Source organism: Sander lucioperca, chromosome 16 (genome assembly GCF_008315115.2).
Source record: "Sander lucioperca isolate FBNREF2018 chromosome 16, SLUC_FBN_1.2, whole genome shotgun sequence".
In the NCBI taxonomy this organism is placed as follows: Eukaryota; Metazoa; Chordata; class Actinopteri; order Perciformes; family Percidae; genus Sander; species Sander lucioperca.
Window position 1 is genome coordinate 20,779,114 of NC_050188.1, and position 22,040 is coordinate 20,801,153.

Below are 22,040 nucleotides of genomic sequence, written 5' to 3' on the forward strand. Positions count from 1 at the left end.
GACACCCACATAGATTCATAATCGACTACATTTCAATGTGATTTAATAATAAGGAATCCTCATAAAAACCTTTAAAAAAATAAATGAACAGATACATTATAGTTCAAATGGACAGCACTGATTTACAAGGGCAGAGAGCAGCGACCACAGTAGCAGTAAAATTGAGTGAAAGAGGTTTCAAGTTTTCCAGCTGTCTTGCAAACTGTGTGACGGATAAAAAAAAGTTCTAATGCTTTCATTTTATACCATTTTACGCTGATTCTTTTACCCAAAAATATAAACAAAAGGTTATTTTAGCTTGTTTCAGAAAATAAACTTTGTTTTGATTATGTATAGTCCATATCTTATACTTTGTCTTTTTTTACTGTCTGTCCCTCTACAATTTTTATTATTTGTGTGTGTGTGTGTGTGTGTGTGTGTGTGTGTGTGTGTGTGTGTATGTGTGTGTGTGTGTGTGGTGTGGTGTGGTGTGTGTGTGTGTGTGAGAATATGATTAACTTTTCCGTCTGTGTGTTCAGCTGATTTCATTCAGGCTGGTCATAGAACAAAAGAGATGAAGAAAGGGCATGGAAGCAGTTAATACCAAACAAATGAAGAAAATGGATTAAATCCTGATGCTTTTATTAAATTGGAAATTCAAATGAAATGCTCCCTCTGTGGTTTAGCTCATATATTTAGAGGCCCAAGATCATTCTGGGTTATTTCCAGGGTGTGCTTCATCATATTGGTTAACCATCCATGATTTAAGAATAGGACCTATTTACCTGTTTACATTCAAGGGATTCAAGTTTCCCCTCACAGTGTATACAGCTTGTGTCTGAGCTTGGACGAGAATTTAAATGATCTATAAAAATTGGGAAAAGAGGTGTTTTTTTTAAAGACAACATTTGTTTTGTGTTGAACGAGATGAAATGGCGGAGGCAGTGGTGGTGTCCTCCCCTCCCTGCCCCAGGGCTGACTAGATACGCCCCCAGGGACAGGATGGGACGGAACGGGCCTGCCTCTCATTCATCAGCCTCTCCCTCTGCATGGCTTCACAACATCAGTAAAAAAACAACATCAGGCTGTATAAGTCGAAAACAAATCTTTTCTGTTTATAACATTCAAGAGTGTTAACATTTTACCTACAAACACACTACAACTCATTTGTCTAAACTTTTCATAAGGTCATGTTGTCTTTTGTTGGTTAAATTGTGCATATTTTCACACAAATTTTAAACAGGTCGAATTGATTACCACAGTGACCTAGATCCTTGATGTCCACTAAGGCCCTTGCATTTTTCCCACTTTACCGGGTTCATAATGGAGTGTGTGTGTGTGTGTGTGTGTGTGTGTGTGTGTGTGTGTGTGTGTGTGTGTGTGTGTGTGTGTGTGTGCGCGCGTGCGCGTGCGCGTGCGTTCTGGTCAAATACCTCCGCTGAATTTATTGTCTTTAACTTCATATTTTCTCCTACTTGTTGCAATTTGGAGCGCGCCACTCGAGAGACCTCGCTCTTAAAATTTACGACGACCTCGAGCGCAAATATTAAGTGACAGTCTGAGCTGGTCTCTGATTGGTCGTCGGGCTCTCAGCGGCACTTCAAAGCCAAGTAGAAGCTACAACTACTAAAGCAGTCAGAGAGGAAACAGACTCATCACGTTCAGTCACCGCGAGCACACACTCAGACGAAGATATCAAAACACAGATAATGGCTGCTACACTGCTAGGGGTAAGTTTACTTTTCTATGTATTTGCTGAAACATATTTTCCCCTAGATTTCGCTAAAATATTTGGTTTATTTTGCTATAGTAGGCTATCCCTAAAGGACTCAATGTGTCTGTGGTATTCAGGGAACACAGTTAACTTCGTACTTTAATACATTTAACTCCTGTAGTGTCGCGGCAATAACCAATAGGCTGATATACAATGATAATAGCCTACTATAGGTAGTCTACACAGTCCTATGTAGGTCCACTCTTTATTAATCCGATAGCAGTTGTTTTTACTCGTCAGTTTTCTTAGTCTACCTGTTGGTTTTACTGATCATGGCAGTTCGTGAAAGCTGTAAATGCTTGTTAAAGTGAAAGGAAGAGGCACTATAATCTGAATAATCTAATGACCTAAAAGTCTGGTGTCACAACATAGGCCTAGACATCAGCTTTATTTGTTGTTCGCAACATTTTTTTTAGGCTACCTGCTTTAGTGTCTGTGCTGTTGGCTGACAAAAAAAAACACTTGGGGACCGTCCTCCATTGCTGATTGATCCAAGTCAGAGGCACACTGTTTGTTAAACTTAAATCATGTTACATTATTAATTTACATGACTTGAATTTAGTCTGCGAGGCCCAATTTTTTTGCACAGATCGCGTGACTAACACTATAGATTTATAGGCTTTATCTAGCCTAATTTTTTGCGCGTCTTTACGCACACCATGTTTAGCCATTAATCTGGAGTGACAGGCCTAAATGTCTGTGTGTTCCCCACAGGAGGAGCCCCGGCTAGGCAGCGCACCGCTGGCAATGCTGGCCGCCACCTGCAGCAGAATCGGTGAGCCCAGCCCCTCGTGCTCCCCTGCTTTTTCCGATGGAGCCCAGTGTCACGCGAAGGGCTTTCACCCATGGAAAAGAGGCGCACCGGGTACCAGTAGCATTGGTGCCTGCTTCACCTCTTCCGGGCTTCCCTCTGGAACTTCCAGAAGTAACGGGGCCGGTCTGACGGAGACCTCCAGCGCTTTCTCAGTGACCACTGCCAACTCTCCTTTTGGAAATGAGTTTTCGATCTACCAGACTTCTGTGCCATCAGACAACAGTGTTCCCGATACTGCGCACGCACAGCGGTCTGTGTTTCTGACCAAATTTCCCTCCTCGGTGGAGGGCATAACAGGGATATATCCGAGGATGCACGCGCATCCCTATGAGTCATGGTTCAAGCCAGTGGGGGATGTCAATAACGGGTCTACTGCTTGGTGGGACATGGGAACCAGCTGGGTGGACACACAGAGCCCGGCCGGGTTACCCTCTCATCTGAACGGCTACAGCACTGACTACAGCTCCGCCTTCGGTCCCGGTGCCTCTCAGCACCTACTCCCCACCACACAGCACCTGTTTGACGGCTTCAGGCCACCTGTACCGACTCACTACACAGAGCCTACGACGACAGGGGCACCTGCTCTGACAGGGACCCCCGTCGTTTCTCTGCCCGCATCTTCCCGCTCCTCCTCACGACGGTACTCCGGCAGAGCCACGTGCGACTGCCCGAACTGCCAGGAGGCGGAGAGCCTTGGTCAGGGGGGCATGAGCCCGCGGCGGAGGGGCTTGCACAGCTGCCACATTCCGGGTTGTGGTAAAGTTTACGGGAAGACCTCTCACCTGAAGGCTCACCTGCGCTGGCACACCGGGGAGAGGCCATTTGTCTGCAACTGGCTCTTCTGCGGGAAACGCTTCACGCGCTCGGACGAGCTCCAGCGGCATTTGCGCACGCACACCGGAGAGAAGCGATTCGAGTGCTCAATTTGCCACAAACGGTTCATGCGCTCCGACCATCTCAGCAAACACGCGAGGACGCACAGCGCTGAGGGCTCAGAGGATGGCGCGGAACCGGGAGTCGGTAAAGGGAGCAGCGACACGGACAATAGTCTCTCCGGTAGCCCGAGCCAGTCTCCCGGGGTACTCGTGCGTGGGACTGTCCAAACGACCGAGGGACAGAGTGCGGTGGAATAATTTACAGAGCTAACCAAGAACAAAGCAACACGTGGACATTTGATAACATTACACCAGCCTGTATGGAGTGTGTTTTCTTGGACACCTAAAAACTGATATGGCACTTTATGATGAACTTCAGCTGTGGATAAACACTGTGTCCTTACCTCATCTATTTGTAGCCTTCTTTGAAAATAAATTTGTACTCTACAGTTTATAAGACTTGTGTTATTTGAAGACATTATATGCGCCTAATTTATTCTACACATTTTTTACATTATTTTTGTTTAGAATTAATCAAGTGGCCTGTTATATAATTATCTGGATTATTATTGTTATAGGTTATTTTAAAATATGTTTGGTTGAAAAAAATCATGATTATAACTCAATAAAACCGGAACATTTTTGGAAATATTTCGTTTTTCGTTAAACCTGCTATGCTTATGATTTAATCCAAGCATTTCTTTGAAGGCTGTGTTATAATTTGACTAAAGAGTAGCCTACTATTTTTTTAAAATTACAAATTTAAAACAGTATATAACTATTATCTTGACTACAACCTACATAATAATTAACTAGGTTACTAGAATAAATCACTGTATATACTAATTTATCAGTTTATTCATTCAGGGTTTAACTGAGGCCTATAGCAGGCTTGTGAAAATCAAATTAGCCTGATCAAGGTATTGAAATGATTTCATTTCTGCACTGCACTGTTGAAGAAATAATGATATCGGATCAATTACCAAATGTATTTTGCACACTTTCTGTAACTGCATATTGGGTGAATATTTACAGTGGTCATGAACACACATCTCAGTTGCCTTAGTGTGCATCTCCACCTAGTGTTCAGTTTATACAGTCACAGGTTTTTGGACCACATTGGATGGTCACAATTTGATGTTTTGTACATGTTGTTGCATCAAAAAATATATTATAAAAGTATTGCCAGAGCTGCACAAAACCTCGGACTAAACAGAACTGAAAACACTGACTTCATATTCATTAAGAAATCCAGGTTAGCTTGCAAATGAGACACTAGGCTTGCTTAATTTGGGACTGCCTTATATGTAATAAATATTTCCATATTTCACCACACTAACGTGAATTAGGCCTCACAAATTTTCCCACGTTCATTAAAAAATAATTAAAATACAACCTGTTGGTACAGAAAAGCTAAGGAACTCAAGAAATGATAAAAAAAAAAAAAAATCTTGCACATTTTATTGTAATGAAAACATTCATGCTACACAACTAGTCACATTAATTATCAGCAAAACTACACAGAAAAGTGCTGTTGTTACTCCGAACTGAGTGCCCGGTTAGATGAGATGGTTATAACCTTATTGCTGAAATATTCTCATAGTTAGAGATAGTATGTGTTCTTTATAAACACAAACAGTACTTACTACCTGTAACCCAATTACCCTTATCATAAAATAGCACAATTAACATAAATAAAAAGAAAGAATAATAATAATAATAATAAAATCACAATAAATAATAATTAGCGTTCCTGACTTACAGTAAAAGAGAGCTGCTATTGCTGTAAACAACATTATGTTAAATAAAATCCAAAAAGAGAAACATAATTGGGAAAGCAAAAGTCTCACAAGATGCCATGCAACTAACACTCTCAGAGGATCTAGTGCATGAGGGGTGTTAATTCATCGCTGACCTCAGTACCTTCAGAGCCAATTTGGACCGCCGCACAGGAGTTGGTCTCAAAGTCGTAATTTGTCAGTAATGGCTCTGGGATGATCAGCAGATGCATCTAGACACAGTTCTGTTGCTGTCTCTGTTATAGAGGCCACATGTGCAGGCATTTGATAATGCAGTTGCCATGTCAGTATGTCATTAAAACAATGATTTCAAAGTCCATAGTTATTCCAGTGTTTTTGTGGATTTGTTACATTAGCTTCAAATGCACTTAATGTGTAGATAGATGCCTCCTAATGCCCAACATATAGCGAACCAATCATTTCACACCCACCACACAGCTCTCCTGCCCCAGATATCCCACAGTTTTCAGTAGTATAATGCAAAACAATTGCTCTAGTGCAAGTCTAACCAGATTTTAAAAAACTGACAATCATATGAAACTAAATTCTTACTTATCATGATAGAAAAATGCCATAAAGTAAGACTAATTTGCAATGCAGTTGATCGGTTGGCAAAAACAAAATGCAATAAAGACACTACAAGACAAGGTATGCCACAATCTAATCTTATCAAATTAAGAAATAAAAAGGCATACAGAGTCATAGAATCAGTCATATGAATTAAATCCCAACGCATTACAGCTGAGGTCAGTAATGTGTTGACAGTATTATTGGAGAGAAAAATACTGTACCTCAAGCTGGCCACAGGGGGGCAGACTAAGACAAGGAGAGCACTGGAGTGTCACACAATCACATAAACCTAAAACATGTAGTGTTGTTTCAATAAAATCATAAATAGAAAGCCGAGATAGAGCATACATGCATCTACCTGGACCACTCTCTCTCTCTCTCTCTCTCTCTCACACACACACACACTCACTCTCACACACACACATAAGTTAGAGCAGTAACTGCTGCATGGCTAAAAAGCAAGAAATTATCACCCTTTACCCCATGGAAGAAGCAGCCTTCCTGCTGCTACAGAGGAAGAAGAAGAGATGGGGGATATGTGCTCTTTGTTTCATCTCGATTTCGAGGATACTGGCCACATTAGTCACACAGTCTATGGGAGTTTGGTCAGTACATTTTACAAATGTGATCCCATGGAGGTTTCATAGTTTAGTTTATCACTATCACTAGTCTCCATATGCAGCTGGTTGAAGTTTTATGAAGTGTAAGAAAGGAAGCCTTTTGTTGACTCTCCTTCTATATGTCTCCACTGACTTCCTTTTGACCTTTGACCTTTGCCTAGTACTGCCAGGGGTCACCGAGGGGCATCTTGGGAACCTGGATGTGCATCTCCAAAGGACGGTCAGGTGGACAGTCCCTCCTGTAGGTAACTGTTTTCTCATTGGTTGTTGGGATGTATGACAGGTCCTGAAGGGTAACGTAATATGCAGTCAGTCAGTAATAGACACACACACACACACACACACACACACACACACACACACACACACACACGACACCAGATTTAGTGTTGCATTGCTACATTAAATTGCCCCCCCCCCCCCCCCCCTCCCGAGAAATTTCCATCGTTTCCCTCTTCTCAAAGGTGCTGTACATTATTGTAAAGTCACAAATCTGACACTGTAGATGGTAAGCTGTAGCCAGGCTAGGTGAGCTGGGAGTTAAAAGGAAATGTAAAATACAGCTGTACCTCCAACAGCACACTCAAATTCCTCACACTTGGTTTCAGCGGACAGTACACATGAACAAAAATATCCTGAATAATTAAGGGGTCCCTAATACTTCTGAGGGCTCCAGAGACATCTAAATTAAAACCTTGCTGTGCGGATGACCAGCTCAAACATACTCTACTTTTGATAGCTAACCTTTCCAGTGCAGTGATAGCCTCCGTCCTCAGCAGCGCTCTCTGGTGACAAGTATCTCTTCTGTAGCAGCAGCCGGGACACTGCCACCACCACCAACCCGCACAGCAGTGTCAGAGCACACACACTCAGGAATGTACCTACCAGCCGGCTGCTGCTGGCGCACTCTGTGGACACACATAAGGTTTCACTGTAAAAAACAAGGTCTTTAAAGTTTACACTCACACATTTTTTTGTTATCTCGGAAATGTAGTAGAGTAGAAGTGTAAAGTAGCATTAAATGGAAATACTAATGTCAAATACCTCAAAGTTGTACTTAAGTAAATATACTTAATTACTTTAAATACAAACACACACACTTACACAGCCTAGTCAGTGGCAGCTGTGCCAGTGATGCTGCACTGAATAGTCAGCTGGCTGTGTTCTGCTGGGGAGCATGTGTGGATGACGGGCTCATCGCTCAACACAAAGAGCCCAAAGAGTGCTCTGACATTTTGTAACAGGGTTACCATGGAGACCTGGCTCCTGCTGCACCCGGGAGGAGTGGGCGTGAGCCGGAAGAGAGTGTCCCGTTGGGTGGAGGGGTGGGGGTATGGGGAGATGGGGGGAACGCACAATGAACGGTGCTGTTCCAAAAATTGGAAAGGCGGGGATGAACTGTAACACTTGGATGTGTCAATAATGTGTGTGTGTGTGTGGGTGGGTGGGTGTGTGTGTGTGTCTGGGAAAAAGGTAAGCTGGGAACTGAGGGGAAATGTAAAATACAGCTGTAACACTGACAGCAGGCTTGCTGACTCAAATACACCAGGGTGCAGTGGTGCAGCAATGGTAGCAACGGAAGTGACCTCGAATGAAGGCCTGTGCGTGTGTGTGTGTTGACATATACTGTACCTGGTCTTGTGCTTATGTGAAGCTGGGTCTGACCAGACTGTGAGCTTGTTTGAAAGCGATAGCGACAGCTGTCATTACTGATGTACATACACTGAATCCACATCTCCCCTGCTTGGCCTGAAAATTGTGTGTGTAAGAGAGAGAGAGAGAGAGAGAGAGAGAGAGAGAGAGAGAGAGAGAGAGAGAGAGAGAGAGTTGTTATTCAGTCCAGACATGTTCAACTCAAATCCCTACTGAAAATCCTCTAGGATTACTAAAAACAAAAGAATCAATGAGGCTAGCATTACAAGAGAGCTGCTGTGTTTTACAGCTCTTCAGTTTTCACCTTAAACCTAAAGCAATCAACATGTTTATACTACTAACAATGGATCACATTACTATGTGTAATGTAAAAGGTGCTTCTGGTAGTGACAAATCCCCAAAATTATAACCCAACTCATACATAACTTGTATCACCCTTTGTGTTGGTTTTCCTATCAACCCATTTTCAGCAGCAGCAGCAGTGATAAACCTGCGGTAGGCCTACACTTTGTGCCAGTTCCAAACAGCAGACAGAAAAAGTTAGTGACTACCGGGTGAACATCGAGCATTTATTTGCTAGGAGCCAGATATGCTTCCCAACAGTTGGTAGAGACCAAAACTGATCTAAAAGGAGAGTGCATATTGGAGTTACAGTATATCACTCAAGTCAGAAACATGACTCCAAATCAATGCTTATGTTGTTCTGTGTCTGCTGTATCTGTAAATAGAGAACGAGAGGCTGCATCTTTTGGACAACAAATCTATAGTCCTATGTAAAATCAACTTTCCTTAGATCCACAAAACTACAAACGTGCAAAGCCCAAGTGTACAATTGTGCTCAGAGCATATTCTATTAGCTAAAGTGGCTGTACCTGATACATCATCCATGTAGCCCACCAATGGTGCACAGGTGTTGTTGCAGTGTCCTGCCTCTTTCTGTGAAAGACCGTGAGACAGGTGACAGTCCACACACTTCCTGAGAGAGAGAGAGGACCACAGTGTCAGCTTCAGCTACAAATAGTTCTGTAAGGGCTCCCATCATGCTTTGTGGTAGCAAACAGAAAACGACAAGTACCAGTATGATTGGCAGGTGCTTTGGCAAGAAGGGCATCTCTCACAGAAGTCTCCAGAGTGACGTGGGTCTTCACACACACACTTGCCACACACACATCTCCCCTGCCCGCTGCAAAGCAAGCCGTTTGCTGATTGGCAGGTTGCTGTGGAGACGGAGCAACCACAGCTATCACCTGTCCAGTCATCCTCACACACACACTCTCCTGACACACACACACCACGCCCTGAGAAGGACAGACAGAGACGGAAGGAAAGTGTTACAGAAGCAAACAAAGATGTAGACCATGTATTCCTTTGTATCAAAAATGCTTTTTGATTTCTTGTGATATCGCTATTACAGTTTTTTTTAAATTGCTAAACGACAGTGGGCACAACTGGAGCCACATGTGCAAAACTCTAACCACAGTCTGCACAGCAGCAGTTCATGTGGACCAAACTCTAGTTCATTTTTCATTGCTTGAACACAGTTTTCAAAACTCTACACACTTATCCCATGACTTTAACTACAACCTGCACAACACTGTGGATTTACAGCAGAGATGTTCAAATGCTAACACTGCTGTCAAAACTGTTAACCACACATTCAAAACAGAATGGATTTCAGTCTGGTGCATTTCAAACACTGCTGATTGCAATTTCAGCTGAAAGCCTAAGCAGGTCTCTTGTTTTAGACTTATTACAGTATATATATAGGGAAAGCTCAGGAAGACTTTTTTTGGAGATAAAAAGAAAAACCAAGTAAGAATGAAACAGTTATACATAGTACTGTACGAAAGAAACAGTGAACGGGTAAAAGAGCAAAAATACCAATATGTCCAGGTAAGATGTCTAAGGTTACATACACAGCTATAAAAAAATTGTGAAAAACACTTAATTTACTACTATAGCTGCACACTTACTGCTTTTCAGAAAGTAATGGAGGTGGAAGCAATGCAAATACCACATTCATTTGTATTTATAGATGATGCAATGTAATGATGAAAACTTGTCACATGATGCTGCAGAGAGGCAGGATTGTTCAAAGTATTTCGCTGCACTGAGCCTGTTATGAGACGTGTGAAGAGTTGTGTTGTTTGGAATGAGTTTTGCAGAAGATGTTAACTGTTTAGCTCAGGTGACTGTTAGTAATGCAGACTGTAGTTAGAGTTTTGAACATGTGGCTTCAGTTGTGACCACTGTTGTTTAGCAATTGAAAAAAAACTGTGACTAAGTGTACATAATACATCATTTTTTAAGTGTTCCCCACTTACCTCCACACAGCAGCCCTCCTTCGTACGGGCAGGAAAAGTCATCTATCTCGCAGTATTTTCCATATACTGTCCCAAGCCTGGTCTGCTCACACACACACCTCCCACACTCACACACTCCCCGACCACTGCAGTCCACATCAGACCCATCCCCTCTGCAATTCCGGTTTGAATCTCTGTCTGAGTCCTTAATTAGTCCGTGATCCGGCCTCTGCTCCTGATTGGAGCTGTCTTGTGTTCCTTTGCATGGTGATTGGCTGTCGTCATTGCAGTGCCTCATTGGTCCACAACTGCAGCGGCATTTAGAGTGGATCCTAACGATGGTGGATTCGTTGTAACCCACAGGTCGAACCAGCACTGTTACATCTTCATCTTCACCGTCGTCAGGACAAGAGCGCATTCCAATGGTGATATTGAAGTAGACCTGCATGTGAAGACAAAAAGTGGATCAAAATATCTATTAGATGGGTTGCCATGAAATTTGGTACAGACATCCATGGTCCCCAGAGGATGAATCCTAATAACTTTTTGTGATCCTTGACTTTTTTTTTCCTTTATTGGATCAAAATTTTAATTTGTCCAATACTTTATGTTTATGACCAAGAACTTACAAAACTGTTAACATGCTAACATGCTAAACTAAGATGGTGGACATGGTAAAGATTATACCTGCTCAACATCAGCATGTTAGCATCGTCACTGTGAGGATGTTAGCATGATGTAGTTAGCATTTAGCTCAAAGCACCACTGTGTCTAAGTACAGCTTCAGAGAGCTGCTTGCATGTCTGTAGGTAGATTTATTTGACAGTATTAAAAGTAAAGTCCTGACATGCAGTACAATTAAAATGGTTGTGGATAAAATACATAGTAAAGCTTATTTCTGTTGTCGTCCCTGTTAGAAAGAGGGAAATTTGACAAATATACAAGACAGGTTAAAAAACACACCAACAAAACAGATTAATGATTGACTAACCACCCTTTCTTTCTCAAGAGTCTGCTGTTCCTTTAGAAATACTACACAATTCCAGAGAAATGCAGCAGCGTAAAAATGTATTTTCCCCTATGACACTCATGCTGTACATCTAAAACGGAATAACATAAAATGATCTACCTCCTGTCATTGCATAATTATGACAATCTTTGTCAAGACTTAAATACTTCCTGGTTATTATCCAACATAAGTAACGTGGAACTGGATTCTAAGTGAGATATAACTTAATGTGAATAATTATTCTGTTCATGTGGTTGGGAAACTGTGCATGCCTAAGCTTTGAATCTACAGGAAGACTTTTCACTTGATTTTTATCACCATTCTGGTAAATGTGGGTACTTTCCATAATTCACTTTAATCCACCCATGGATTAAAGGGCTGAAGTCTAGCTGCACAATGGAGCAACTATAGAGCGGCCATTAAGTATGTTGGTGTTCGACAAAGTTAAGAGCCCCAAAAGGTTATGGAGGAGAGGAGTCTCATCGGCAGTTTAGGGAGTGAACAGGAAGAACTTTTTCAAATGTGCTGAAAGTGTTGTTATTAGTATCAAAAGGGGGTTCTTTTGGTTATTATAGTTGAACCTTTGTTGATAGTAGCTTTTTGTATAGTCTTGCATTGCCAGACCTTCCTCCACAGCGCTGCGGATGAGGGTCTGGCTAACCCACACAGCATTCTGGGATGGGAGAAAAACATGCTGTGGTTTATTGGCATTTCTTTAAAGCAATCACAATCTTTATGGGCGGCGCTAAGCCCCCGGACACAATGACGGTGCCTCTGCAAAATAGCCTCAGGAAGGAACTTGTTTTGGTGGTACATGTGTACATTCAAAGTATTTTTGTTTTAGTTGTGCAACAGAAAACTCAGATTGGACAGATAGTCCAGCTAGATGTCTGGATTTACCCTGCAGAGATCTGAGGAGCAGTTAACCATAGTCCTCAGAAATAAACAGGAGTTTACTTTTTAACCGCAGCAGAAAAGCTCCTCTGCAGTTGTGCAGGCTTTTTTTCTTTCTGTGAATAAATGGAACAGGTATGAGAGCAGTGGATGTCCAATGGCCCATTTCCAGTGGTGGAGGAAGTACTGAATCTCAGTACTTAAGTAAAAGTACAACTAACTAGAGACATATTTACTTTAGTAAAAGTAGAAGTACCACAATGACAACCCTACTTAAGTAAAAGTAAAAAGTACCTGATTTTAAATGTACTTTAAGTATTAAAAGTACTTGCATAATGATTTATTCTCTTAATCTTATTTGCATATTATCATTTAAAATGGTAATATGCAAACCTTGGTCAGTGAGGGCACTGTGTCTAGCGACCCGTGATTTTGTGACGTTGTATAAATGTAGTGGAGTAGAAAGTATAGATAATTGCTGGAAAATGTAACGAAGTAAAAGTCAAAAGTATGCACTATTGATTCTACTTAAAAATGAACTTAAGTTCCATTCACTGCCCATTTATAAATATAAATGTCCTAATTTTTTCTTCTAAGGCTCTGATGTTGGGCAATGTTAGGATTTTAGGACAAATAGGTCATGGAATCACATGGAAATGTTTTCCTGTTAAACACAGCCTGTAATCCGCTCAACTGGGATTATTAGCCAAATCTTTAGCTCTCAGTGATGTGTGTGTGTGGGAGTGTGTTTGTATGTGTCATAGTAATCCAATACAACCAATAAATGTCCTGTGACATCTCCGGGAGCTTAAAGCGAAGACTTCTGTATGAGTAACACTTCGCTAAATTCTTGCATTGTTTTAATCCTGTGTGTGCTTTGATACTGCTTGTGTGTTTACCGTCTGGTCGGGCTGCACCCCCGAGCAGCTCTGGTCCTTAGCTGTGGATCCATTGGGGCAGAGAGGAGATACAGACACCCAGTACCTGCTGACTGCCTTGTCCTCCACTGACACTGATACAGCCACCTCTGACAACAACCTCTGGATGGAGCAATGGTAGAGAGAGATTAAAAAGCAACCTTAACTTTACTGCTTGATATCAAGAAATGCAATGTTTTATGCTGGTTACAAGGGAAAGTGGCTTACGATAAAAGAGAGTGACAAGAACAGTGACAGTTCTTGTGACAAAGTGTCAAATGCATTGAATATAATCTTTGTGAGTGCAAAGTAATGAGGCACGAGTAACAAAGAAGTGTGATTAATTAAAGTAGTCACATGTTCCAAGAAAGCCGTTTCTTTCAGTCTGAAATACAGGGGGGTTTATGGGAACAAGGAGGTGGGGCCGAAAATAGCATCTTTGTATTCGTCCATGATTAGGACACATGGTTTCCGTGGGGATCTGATAGCTATTATAATGCCAGCTTCTGTTCGGGCCCTGCTGCTTGTGTATGCATGTGTGTGTGTGTGTGTGTGTGTGTGTGTGTGTGTGCTTGTGTGTGTGTCTGCATGTATGCATGGCTGTGCACCCGGATCTGTGGATTCGGCAGATTCTCGAAGCAAACAATGGGAGCGCTGTGCCTGAGGCAAATTATAGCCTACTGCTGCCAACTGAACAAACCCCTAGTCTCTCTCTCTCATACACACACACACACACACACACACACACACACACACACACACACACACACACACACACACACACACACACACACACACACACACACACACACACACACACACACACACGCCTTACCCCTCCGTAACCTCCCGTTCTCATATGTTTTTCAGTTTCATTAGGCCTTTTAGCAACTAAAAACATCTCTAATCATCTCCAACTTCAGAATTTTGTATTACAAGTGTCTGTCCTTTTTTGCCTCTTCTACCTAAATCTAGCCTTTACTGTAGTATGACTGATTCTGAGGCCTTTTGAATCATCACAAAAATGAGAAAGAAGTTGCAGAGGAAGTACAGTAGGTGAGTGCTCTGTACCTTGTATGCGTCCACCACCAGCTCTATAAGGTTCGGAGCCTGGAAGAGGCCTAACTTCCCCAGGTAGGAGCCAGGTAGCAAACGTACCAACTCCTAAAGAAGAAAAGGGAGAAAGAAATTGTGCTTTTATGGAAGTCGCCACACCTTAAAAACATTTGTTTTCTCATGTATACATTTTGTTGTTTGCACTTGTGTGGGAGAGATTACCTCGTACCACTGGTACTGCTGCTTCTCCACAGCAAAGATGGAGTACATATGGTTTTCAAGCAGCTTATCAGACAACTGACCCACACTGGGATGATCCTGAAAAGGAGACAAACAACAGACTAAATACAAATAAAACTTTTTCAGGAACGCATTTTTATGTCCCCCCATATCAAGTTTAAGTCTCCCATTCTTAAAAATACAGTAATTTGTCTCTAAACTTTAGAGTCTACATGGTCCACATTTCAACTGCAACCCATGTAGTAGAGCGCACACAGTTCATATTAGCACGTGATCATGTTGGCTTTAAAGGAACAGTAGAAACAGAAAGCAAATAAGCATATTCCCCAAAAACTCAGCATAATATTCCTTTAAGTATGAATTCTTTAATGTATCTATCTGCAATTGAAAATCTCATTTCTCCTGCAGTCCATGTAGTAATGTACAGTCCATATTAATGTGAGACCATGTAAACCTTAAGATGCATTTAACGCCTAGTTAAAAGGTTCAGCTCTTTTACAGTTACAGTTTTCAGCTCTTTTATGTAAGCTCGACTTCCCAGCATCTACAAGTTTCCTCCTCCTCTTACCATCCTAGTGCTCCCCGTGTATACGTTGTTTTCCAGGTGACACAGGCCATCGTGTGGTGTAACAATCCCTGCCAGCCGGCTGTCCAGGGCGAGGTGAGACGGCTGGTCGGTCATCAGGAGCAGCAGACGCTTGGCCTCTGGTCGCCAACCCACCGATCTCTAAAAGAGAGAAGCAGAGGAATCAGGATACTGTGTAATGTGTGTAAATCATTCATTCATCAACGTTACTGGAGAGTAGTTTTATAGATTCTCTCATTTTTATCCCCTTATATCACTAGTCAACCACATCTAAACGGACTGATGTGGAAAATATGTTCATGGCTTATATTTTTACACATGTGGTAAGAAACTGCAACATTTTACTCATCTGAGCTACATTAGTTCACATGGTGAACAGCTCTTTCTGTGATGCCCAATTAAAGATAACGCAGAAGAGATTCCTCCACCAGTCACACACCCAAAAGTTTGTTTACGAGTGTGTGTGTGTGTGTGTGTGTGTGTGTGTGTTTAAGGAAACCCAGTGAGTTTATAAGTAGGCCTGACATAATGGAGAGTCTATTTCTGGAATGATGACATGGTGTTCCCCAGCAAGTTGGTTATTCAGGGCCCCCCTGTGTGATGTTACTCACAGCCCTCCTGCAGCCATAGCATAAGCAACTGTGTGTGTGTGTGTGTGTCTGTGTGTGTGTGTGTGTGTGTGTGTGTGTGTGTCTGCCATACCCCAGCAATGGTGTCATTACTTAGTGGGATTCCAGTGGTAATATCCTATGCTGAGTCAGAGTGCCACCATTCTCCCAGAATAAATGCCTCTTTCACCGGCATGCAGGCTTACTACCAAATTTGGGGTTATGCCTCACTTTTCTGAACTCATTCAAGACACACATTTTCCTTAATGGCTGGCCATAAAAAATCTGTTGTTAACTCCCTTTCCCCTTTGTTGCACACAGGTAGCTCTTGTGAGCCTGATTTCCCAGCTATACAGACCTGGCAGACAGCTGCTTGCAGCATAGCATCCAGTCCTCCCTCAGGGGTGTCCATGTTTCCGGAGATGCGCTGGCGTTTGATCACACGTGTGAACTCGCTCATATTTCCAGTCATACTCAAGACATGGTGGAAGCCGTGGGCTGGACGACAGCGGATCTCATAATCACTGGTGAGAGACAGAGATGGTCCATTTTGTTTTTAATTGCAACATTTAAGGATGTAGATCTCAGTACAAATGAATGTCAAAAGCCTGCCTGTTGTTTCTGTCTGCCAGCACGGCTCATCATCAAAACAATGTTGCCCCTCAACAACTGACAAATCTGTCCCTGAGTCACACAAAATTGGGTGCAACTAATGGGAGCAGCTTGCTAGGATGTATTTTTAAATAATCACTCAAATCACGACACCACTCTTTTTGCCTCACAAAGCAATATATATTTATATACATACTGTATATTCTTTTCAATGCAAGAAAAATCTCAAAAAAGCTATGTAGAGGACTAACCCTAATTTTGTGTCTTACCTGCAGGGGTTGTTGATCTTGGAGGGATGGACATTGATGTAAGGGGAGACAGGTTTGTCCACAAACGAGCCGAAACCCAGCCAAAGGTCCGAGGAGTGCTCCGTCATACGAAGAGACAGCGCCACACCCACTGTCTTCAACTGGACCACAGAGAACATGCAGAGGCAGGTGGACACAGAATGGGGAATCCAATGGTTGGTAAAGGAAGGTAAGAGGGAGAAGTAGAAGAAGAAGAAAAGGATTAAGAAGCAGAGAAGAAGAAGAGGGGGAGATAGAATGGATTAGGCCCAAGAGAGGAATACATTTTTTTTTAAATTCCTTTCAGAGAGAGTCCTCATTTAAGCACATTTGTTTGAGCTCTAAAATGTTTACAGTTTATTCCATGCCAAATGTAAAGACGGTAGCCATCTCAGAAGCCCCAAATGATGTAATACCAAACTGTTATCTGTGTTTATAATGTATAATATGTCTTGTTTCTTCTCTCCAACCATCATAAAAATGACGTAGGAGTTTGTGTGCAAAAGTTGTAATGATTTAGAATTTAGTTTAAACCTTTGGAAATAGACTCTTTCCTTAAGTAGAATAAGTGAAATGCTTCAGCACTGACAAACACCTACATGGTCAAGGTTCTCCTGCATAGATGCCGACACATCAACCAGGTAGTACAGATCCACAGGATAACGCTCCAGCTGCTTCACAGCCACTATGACACTGGCCTCTGAACCTAGGCATACACATATAATGAAATCATTTATTTGAAACTTCACCTCAGCTGCTTCATCACACACTAAGAAAAAAAAACAACAAAACAGTGCATATCTGTGTTGCATTCGAGGCACAAATCCAGAGGTGCCTGTCGTCTACCTGGTCTGAGGGTGATGCTGATGTCTCGTGGGGACACTTGTGTACTGCTGACGGTGGCGTTGACTTCCACCTTGATCTCCGACTGCTCCATGAACTCCGGTCCACAGCCTCTCCTCAGCAGCTTTACTGGCAGGTCGCAGCGCTGGCTTGGCCCCGCCCCATCCAGAAAGTCCTACAGGTCACACAAGGCCAGTTAATGTACTTTATTTTCAGTTTTTTTGCATGAAACAAGACACAGGAGAAAAGCTGCCAGACCGTCTCAAAGATATTACAACTAAGTTGTCTTTTAAGATGTTATGACGATAAACAATAAGTTGAATGCCACATTATCCTCTGTGACCCCATAGGCAAGACACACTAATCCTGCCAAATATGTGACCATCATATACTCAGTCAAATCTGTTCTGTGTGTTGGGTTTATGCAGCTGTAAAACTTACAAATCTCCTTGAGTCACTGTGAAGTAGATGAGGCAGGAGATTTCAAGTTTAGCAGAAGAATCAATTCCCTGCATCCCCGTACTCTTTATTTACTCTCCACTCCTTTTCTAATGTTACTACATCCATTCACAAATGTAGGAGCACAAACACAAACACTCCAGAGTACAGGGTGTGTGATACATGTGTTATTTCGCCCACTTTATTCCCTGATGGTTCATTTCACACAAAGAAAGAAAACAAGGCAAATTGAACCGGTTTCACAGTTACCCGCCTTGGTTTTGTTTTTCGTTTCTGTCATTTGTATGATGTTTGTATTGATCTGTGATGTAGTTACACTGACATGACAACAAACAACAAATTACCATAATATTATGTGATTCTGAAGTAACTCATCAGTTTAGTGTATTAGGGAGAAGTGTCCTGTTTGTGTTTCTCATCTGTGTCCAGATCCAATCTTTCTGTATCTGATACAGAAGAAAGGAGAGTTCAGAATGGCCATTCTGATGGATATAAAAGAGATTAGATCGATCCAATTGGCTTTTACTTATTTAGGATATGATTTAATCATCGCTTCATTAAATTAATCTTGCCCTAACTATAAGCTCTCCACTGCCTCAAAGCTACTTGCTCCAACAATACAGCACAACAGCGTCACGCTTTGCAGCTTTAGAGTGAATTAGTGACCTTTGGTACTTCCATCTGTGAAAAACACGCACACAAACACAGTGACTAGCACTGAAAACAGACCATTAAATGTGTGTATTTACAGCAGGTCATGGGCCTGATTGGTATGAGTGTGACATAACCAACAAGATTTTGCAGATAGGGAAGGAAATAGCGCAATTCATTGAGATTACTTTTAAAACAGAATTAGCACACAAGCAAAGCAGCAATCAGTCTACAATAAAAGCTGAAACTGCAGCTGAATATGTGACCATGCCATCAATTTGAAAGCTAGACTGAATTTGGTTTATATATATAGCTGTCTCTGTGGCTGATATTTGTCCTGTAACAACTCTGACTACTAGAAAGTTGCACAGTGACTTCCTGGGACTTTCCTTAACAGAGTTTGCCCCTTCGCCTCACACTGTATGTCAAATGACAAAATGGAAGCATTCAGGTTTACAAGCACTGTACCTGCTTACTTTTCAGTGCTTGTGACATTGTGTGTGTGTGTGTGTGTGAGACCAGTGAGTCCCGGCCCCACTTAATGATCGGTTAAGGTTAGGGTTCACAGGATGGGAAAGCACCTGAAGTCTGTAAACACACACATGTTGTAAGTCTGGTCTAGACGGTGTTTTTGTGTGTGTGTGTGTGTGTGTGTGTGTGTGTGTGTGTGTGTGTGTGTGTTGTGACTGGTGTGGCGCTGGGATGCTTTACAGCTTTTCAGGGCTGATTCGGGGTGGGCTCTTTACGAGACAGACTGACACCCAGAAAACAGATACAGACAAACACAAGGGCGTGCAGTGCACAAATGCAGTGATATGTGTGAGCACCTAGACTAAACACATGGATAGAAAGTGGCTCTGTCTATGCTGCTGCTGCATGGGAAAGCACGCATGGAAACATTCACACACACATGCAGACCTACTCACAAGCCACTAACCCCGAACATACACATTATATTCGCATCTGCGGATGGCATCAAAGCCATGGTGTGTGTCATCTGAGGAATGCTGCTGAATTTCTGCCACGTTCTCTTTTTTTCCCCCTCCTCTCTGTCACACACACAAACAAACACTTTTTTATACACGTTCCTACCTCCTTGAAGCACCAGGCACACTGTGGTCCCCGTCTGAGACACTCTGTACAAGAACTGATACTAGGAGACCAGCACACACTGTCACCTGCAGAGAGAGAGAGAAATGGGGAAAGTGGTAAAAATTGAAGGGAAAAGGAGACAGATGGAAGATAAATGAGATGAAGAGAACAGTCTGTGATTAGCATATGAAAGAATGTGTGTGTCAACACTCATTAGCCATGCAGTCGAGCCCCTGTGGATATTACAGATCTCATGCACACTTTTGATGATGGAAGCACCACTTAGCATCTCATATGAGGCTATTCAGTACGTATCAGCCAGCCGTTTAATGGGAAAACGGCTGTGAGTGTGGGAACAGGTGCTTGAGTTGTTGGAGTGGTGCAATGGATCGTCACCCACACAAACACACACATACACACACACACACACACACACACACACACACACAGACAGACAGATGCACAGAGAGGACTATCTAATTGTGATTCAAGAATCCTTCATGTCCAGAAATATATTAATGGAGTGACACTGTGACAAATTACTCATGCAAGATCCTTTAATGCAACGTTAAAATACTGCAGGCCAGGGACTGAAGATTTCACAGGGTGACAAAAGGCACAAAATGAACCTTGAGCTCACTGTAGTGGGATTAATAATTTATTGAAATGATTTATCTGCTAAAATCCAATTTTCCAGAGCCATTTCAGTGAGCTACAGGGTTGAAATGTAGGACAGAGAAATACTGCCTAGCATCACTAACAGCTCACTAACAAGCAGCTCTGACCCAATTAGCACTCGGGGCCTCTGGCAAACCTCAGAATAGGTGAAGCATTTAACGTCTAATTATAACTGATCAATACATGCTGAAACAACAGGTTGATGAATGAATGAATGAATGAATAGTTCCCTGCTTTAATGTATGTTTGGTTCAAAGGTCCATTAGTCTGCCTAAAACATGCGATAATGAAAGTTGTGTGGAAATATAATTCTTAAATGCTCATAAAGTGGCTTCTTTGCGTGAAACATTTGGGAAAACCATCGACCCCTTGAAGAGAGCACAGCACTGGAGCTGATGTTGCGCAGTGATGTCTTCACGTAATAGCCTACATGATGCAGGCTAATTGCTGGGATATGATGTAATTGGCCCTAATGAGCCTCCACTCACCGGCACTGGAGGCTTCTGCGACCACCAAGCAGCAGAGCAAGAGACACAGAGTGACGCTGCCAAATGTGCGGAGCCAGGAAGTCATATTATCCTATTCACACCGGGAGGGCGACCTGAGCGAAGCAGCGAGGGGACACAGGAGCAGAGGCTACTGGAGATGAACCGGGGGAGACCGGGCACCCTGCGTCCGCCGCCGCACGAACAATAGCCGGGAGTGCCGGACCGAGCCGTGGGGCATTGTCGTTCAGCCAATAGCCTTCTAATCCCGGGGAGGTATTCACATCCCCTGGGTTAAATCAGTTTACAAGCGCGCTCCCCCGTGGACCACGAGAGGAGGTGAAGTAATCGGTTCGAGTGCGGCGACAGCGGCGCAAGTTCCTCCATTTATTTCCATCCAGCCGCAGGTGTGCGACGTGTCCCCGCGTGCTTCCACTATGGACCTCGTCTCACAGCTGGTGGTGAAGTCTCATCCTGGGACAGAGCGGCGCTGATGCGTTTTCTACACACACGAGTTCAGCCGGCGCGCACCAACATGCTGACTGACCATCCCACACGAAAGCCAGGAGAGTGACCGTGTTTTAACCGCGGTACTGACTCAGACAAGCGGTGCCATGGCAACGACGCTCTGTCCTCGCTGTACCAGAGAGAGAGTTAAAGAGGGAGGGAAGAGAGACAAATAAGGAGAGAGAGAGAGAGAGAGAGAGAGAGAGAGAGAGAGAGAGAGAGAGAGAGAGAGAGAGAGAGAGAGAGAGAGAGAGAGAGAGAGAGAGAGAGAGACGTGCTTACTACAAGGAGTTTTGGTGGGGTGCATTCCAATGAACCATGGCCTTGAATTGAACACTGATGTTTGTATTACTTCTTCAGGGAGCAATTTAATACTGAGGGCTCCTGTGTGTGTGGTTGGACCAAACTGTGTGTATGGATGTTGGGGTAAAGGAGTATGGAGGGAGGGGTTCAATAAAACCAGAGCTCTTGCAGAGGGGTTCGCAAGCATGGTGCTAAGGAGGAGGAGGGGGGTTTGAGTCCATTGTGCACAGATTCCAATGACATGGAGTAACCTCGCCTCACCGGCTGCTCCGCTGAGCAGGAGCCAAAGACTTACTAAACAACTCAACATTTTAAGCTGGAGGAAAACAGAGCCGCGCAAGGACAAAAGACAATAGTCTACCATCTTTGGCATGATCCTATATGCTTGTCTCCAGTAGAGGTCTACCAAATTGGGTAGGCATGTTT

At 42.9% G+C, this 22,040-nt stretch overlaps 2 protein-coding genes across 2 annotated transcripts; one reads left to right on the forward strand and one right to left on the reverse strand.

Annotated features, from left to right (window-relative positions):
* Positions 1–1,392: 1,392 nt before the first annotated feature.
* Positions 1,393–4,647, forward strand: sp8a (sp8 transcription factor a). The gene is made up of 2 exons (XM_031323330.2): positions 1,393–1,709; positions 2,468–4,647. The coding sequence occupies exons 1-2, from the start codon at positions 1,689–1,691 to the stop codon at positions 3,698–3,700; spliced, it is 1,254 nt and encodes a 417-aa protein (XP_031179190.1). The 5' UTR covers positions 1,393–1,688; the 3' UTR covers positions 3,701–4,647.
* Positions 4,648–4,884: 237 nt separating this feature from the next.
* Positions 4,885–21,434, reverse strand: itgb8 (integrin, beta 8). The gene is made up of 16 exons (XM_031323225.2): positions 20,808–21,434; positions 19,642–19,727; positions 17,443–17,614; positions 17,196–17,302; positions 16,579–16,718; positions 16,056–16,221; positions 15,072–15,230; positions 14,486–14,581; positions 14,279–14,371; positions 13,190–13,330; positions 10,409–10,829; positions 9,160–9,382; positions 8,957–9,060; positions 8,064–8,180; positions 7,176–7,339; positions 4,885–6,717 (listed from the first exon to the last, which is right to left on the reverse strand). Exons 1-16 carry the CDS (start codon positions 20,890–20,892, stop codon positions 6,589–6,591), a joined length of 2,403 nt encoding a protein of 800 aa, XP_031179085.1. The 5' UTR covers positions 20,893–21,434; the 3' UTR covers positions 4,885–6,588.
* Between the last annotated feature and the right edge of the window lie 606 nt (positions 21,435–22,040).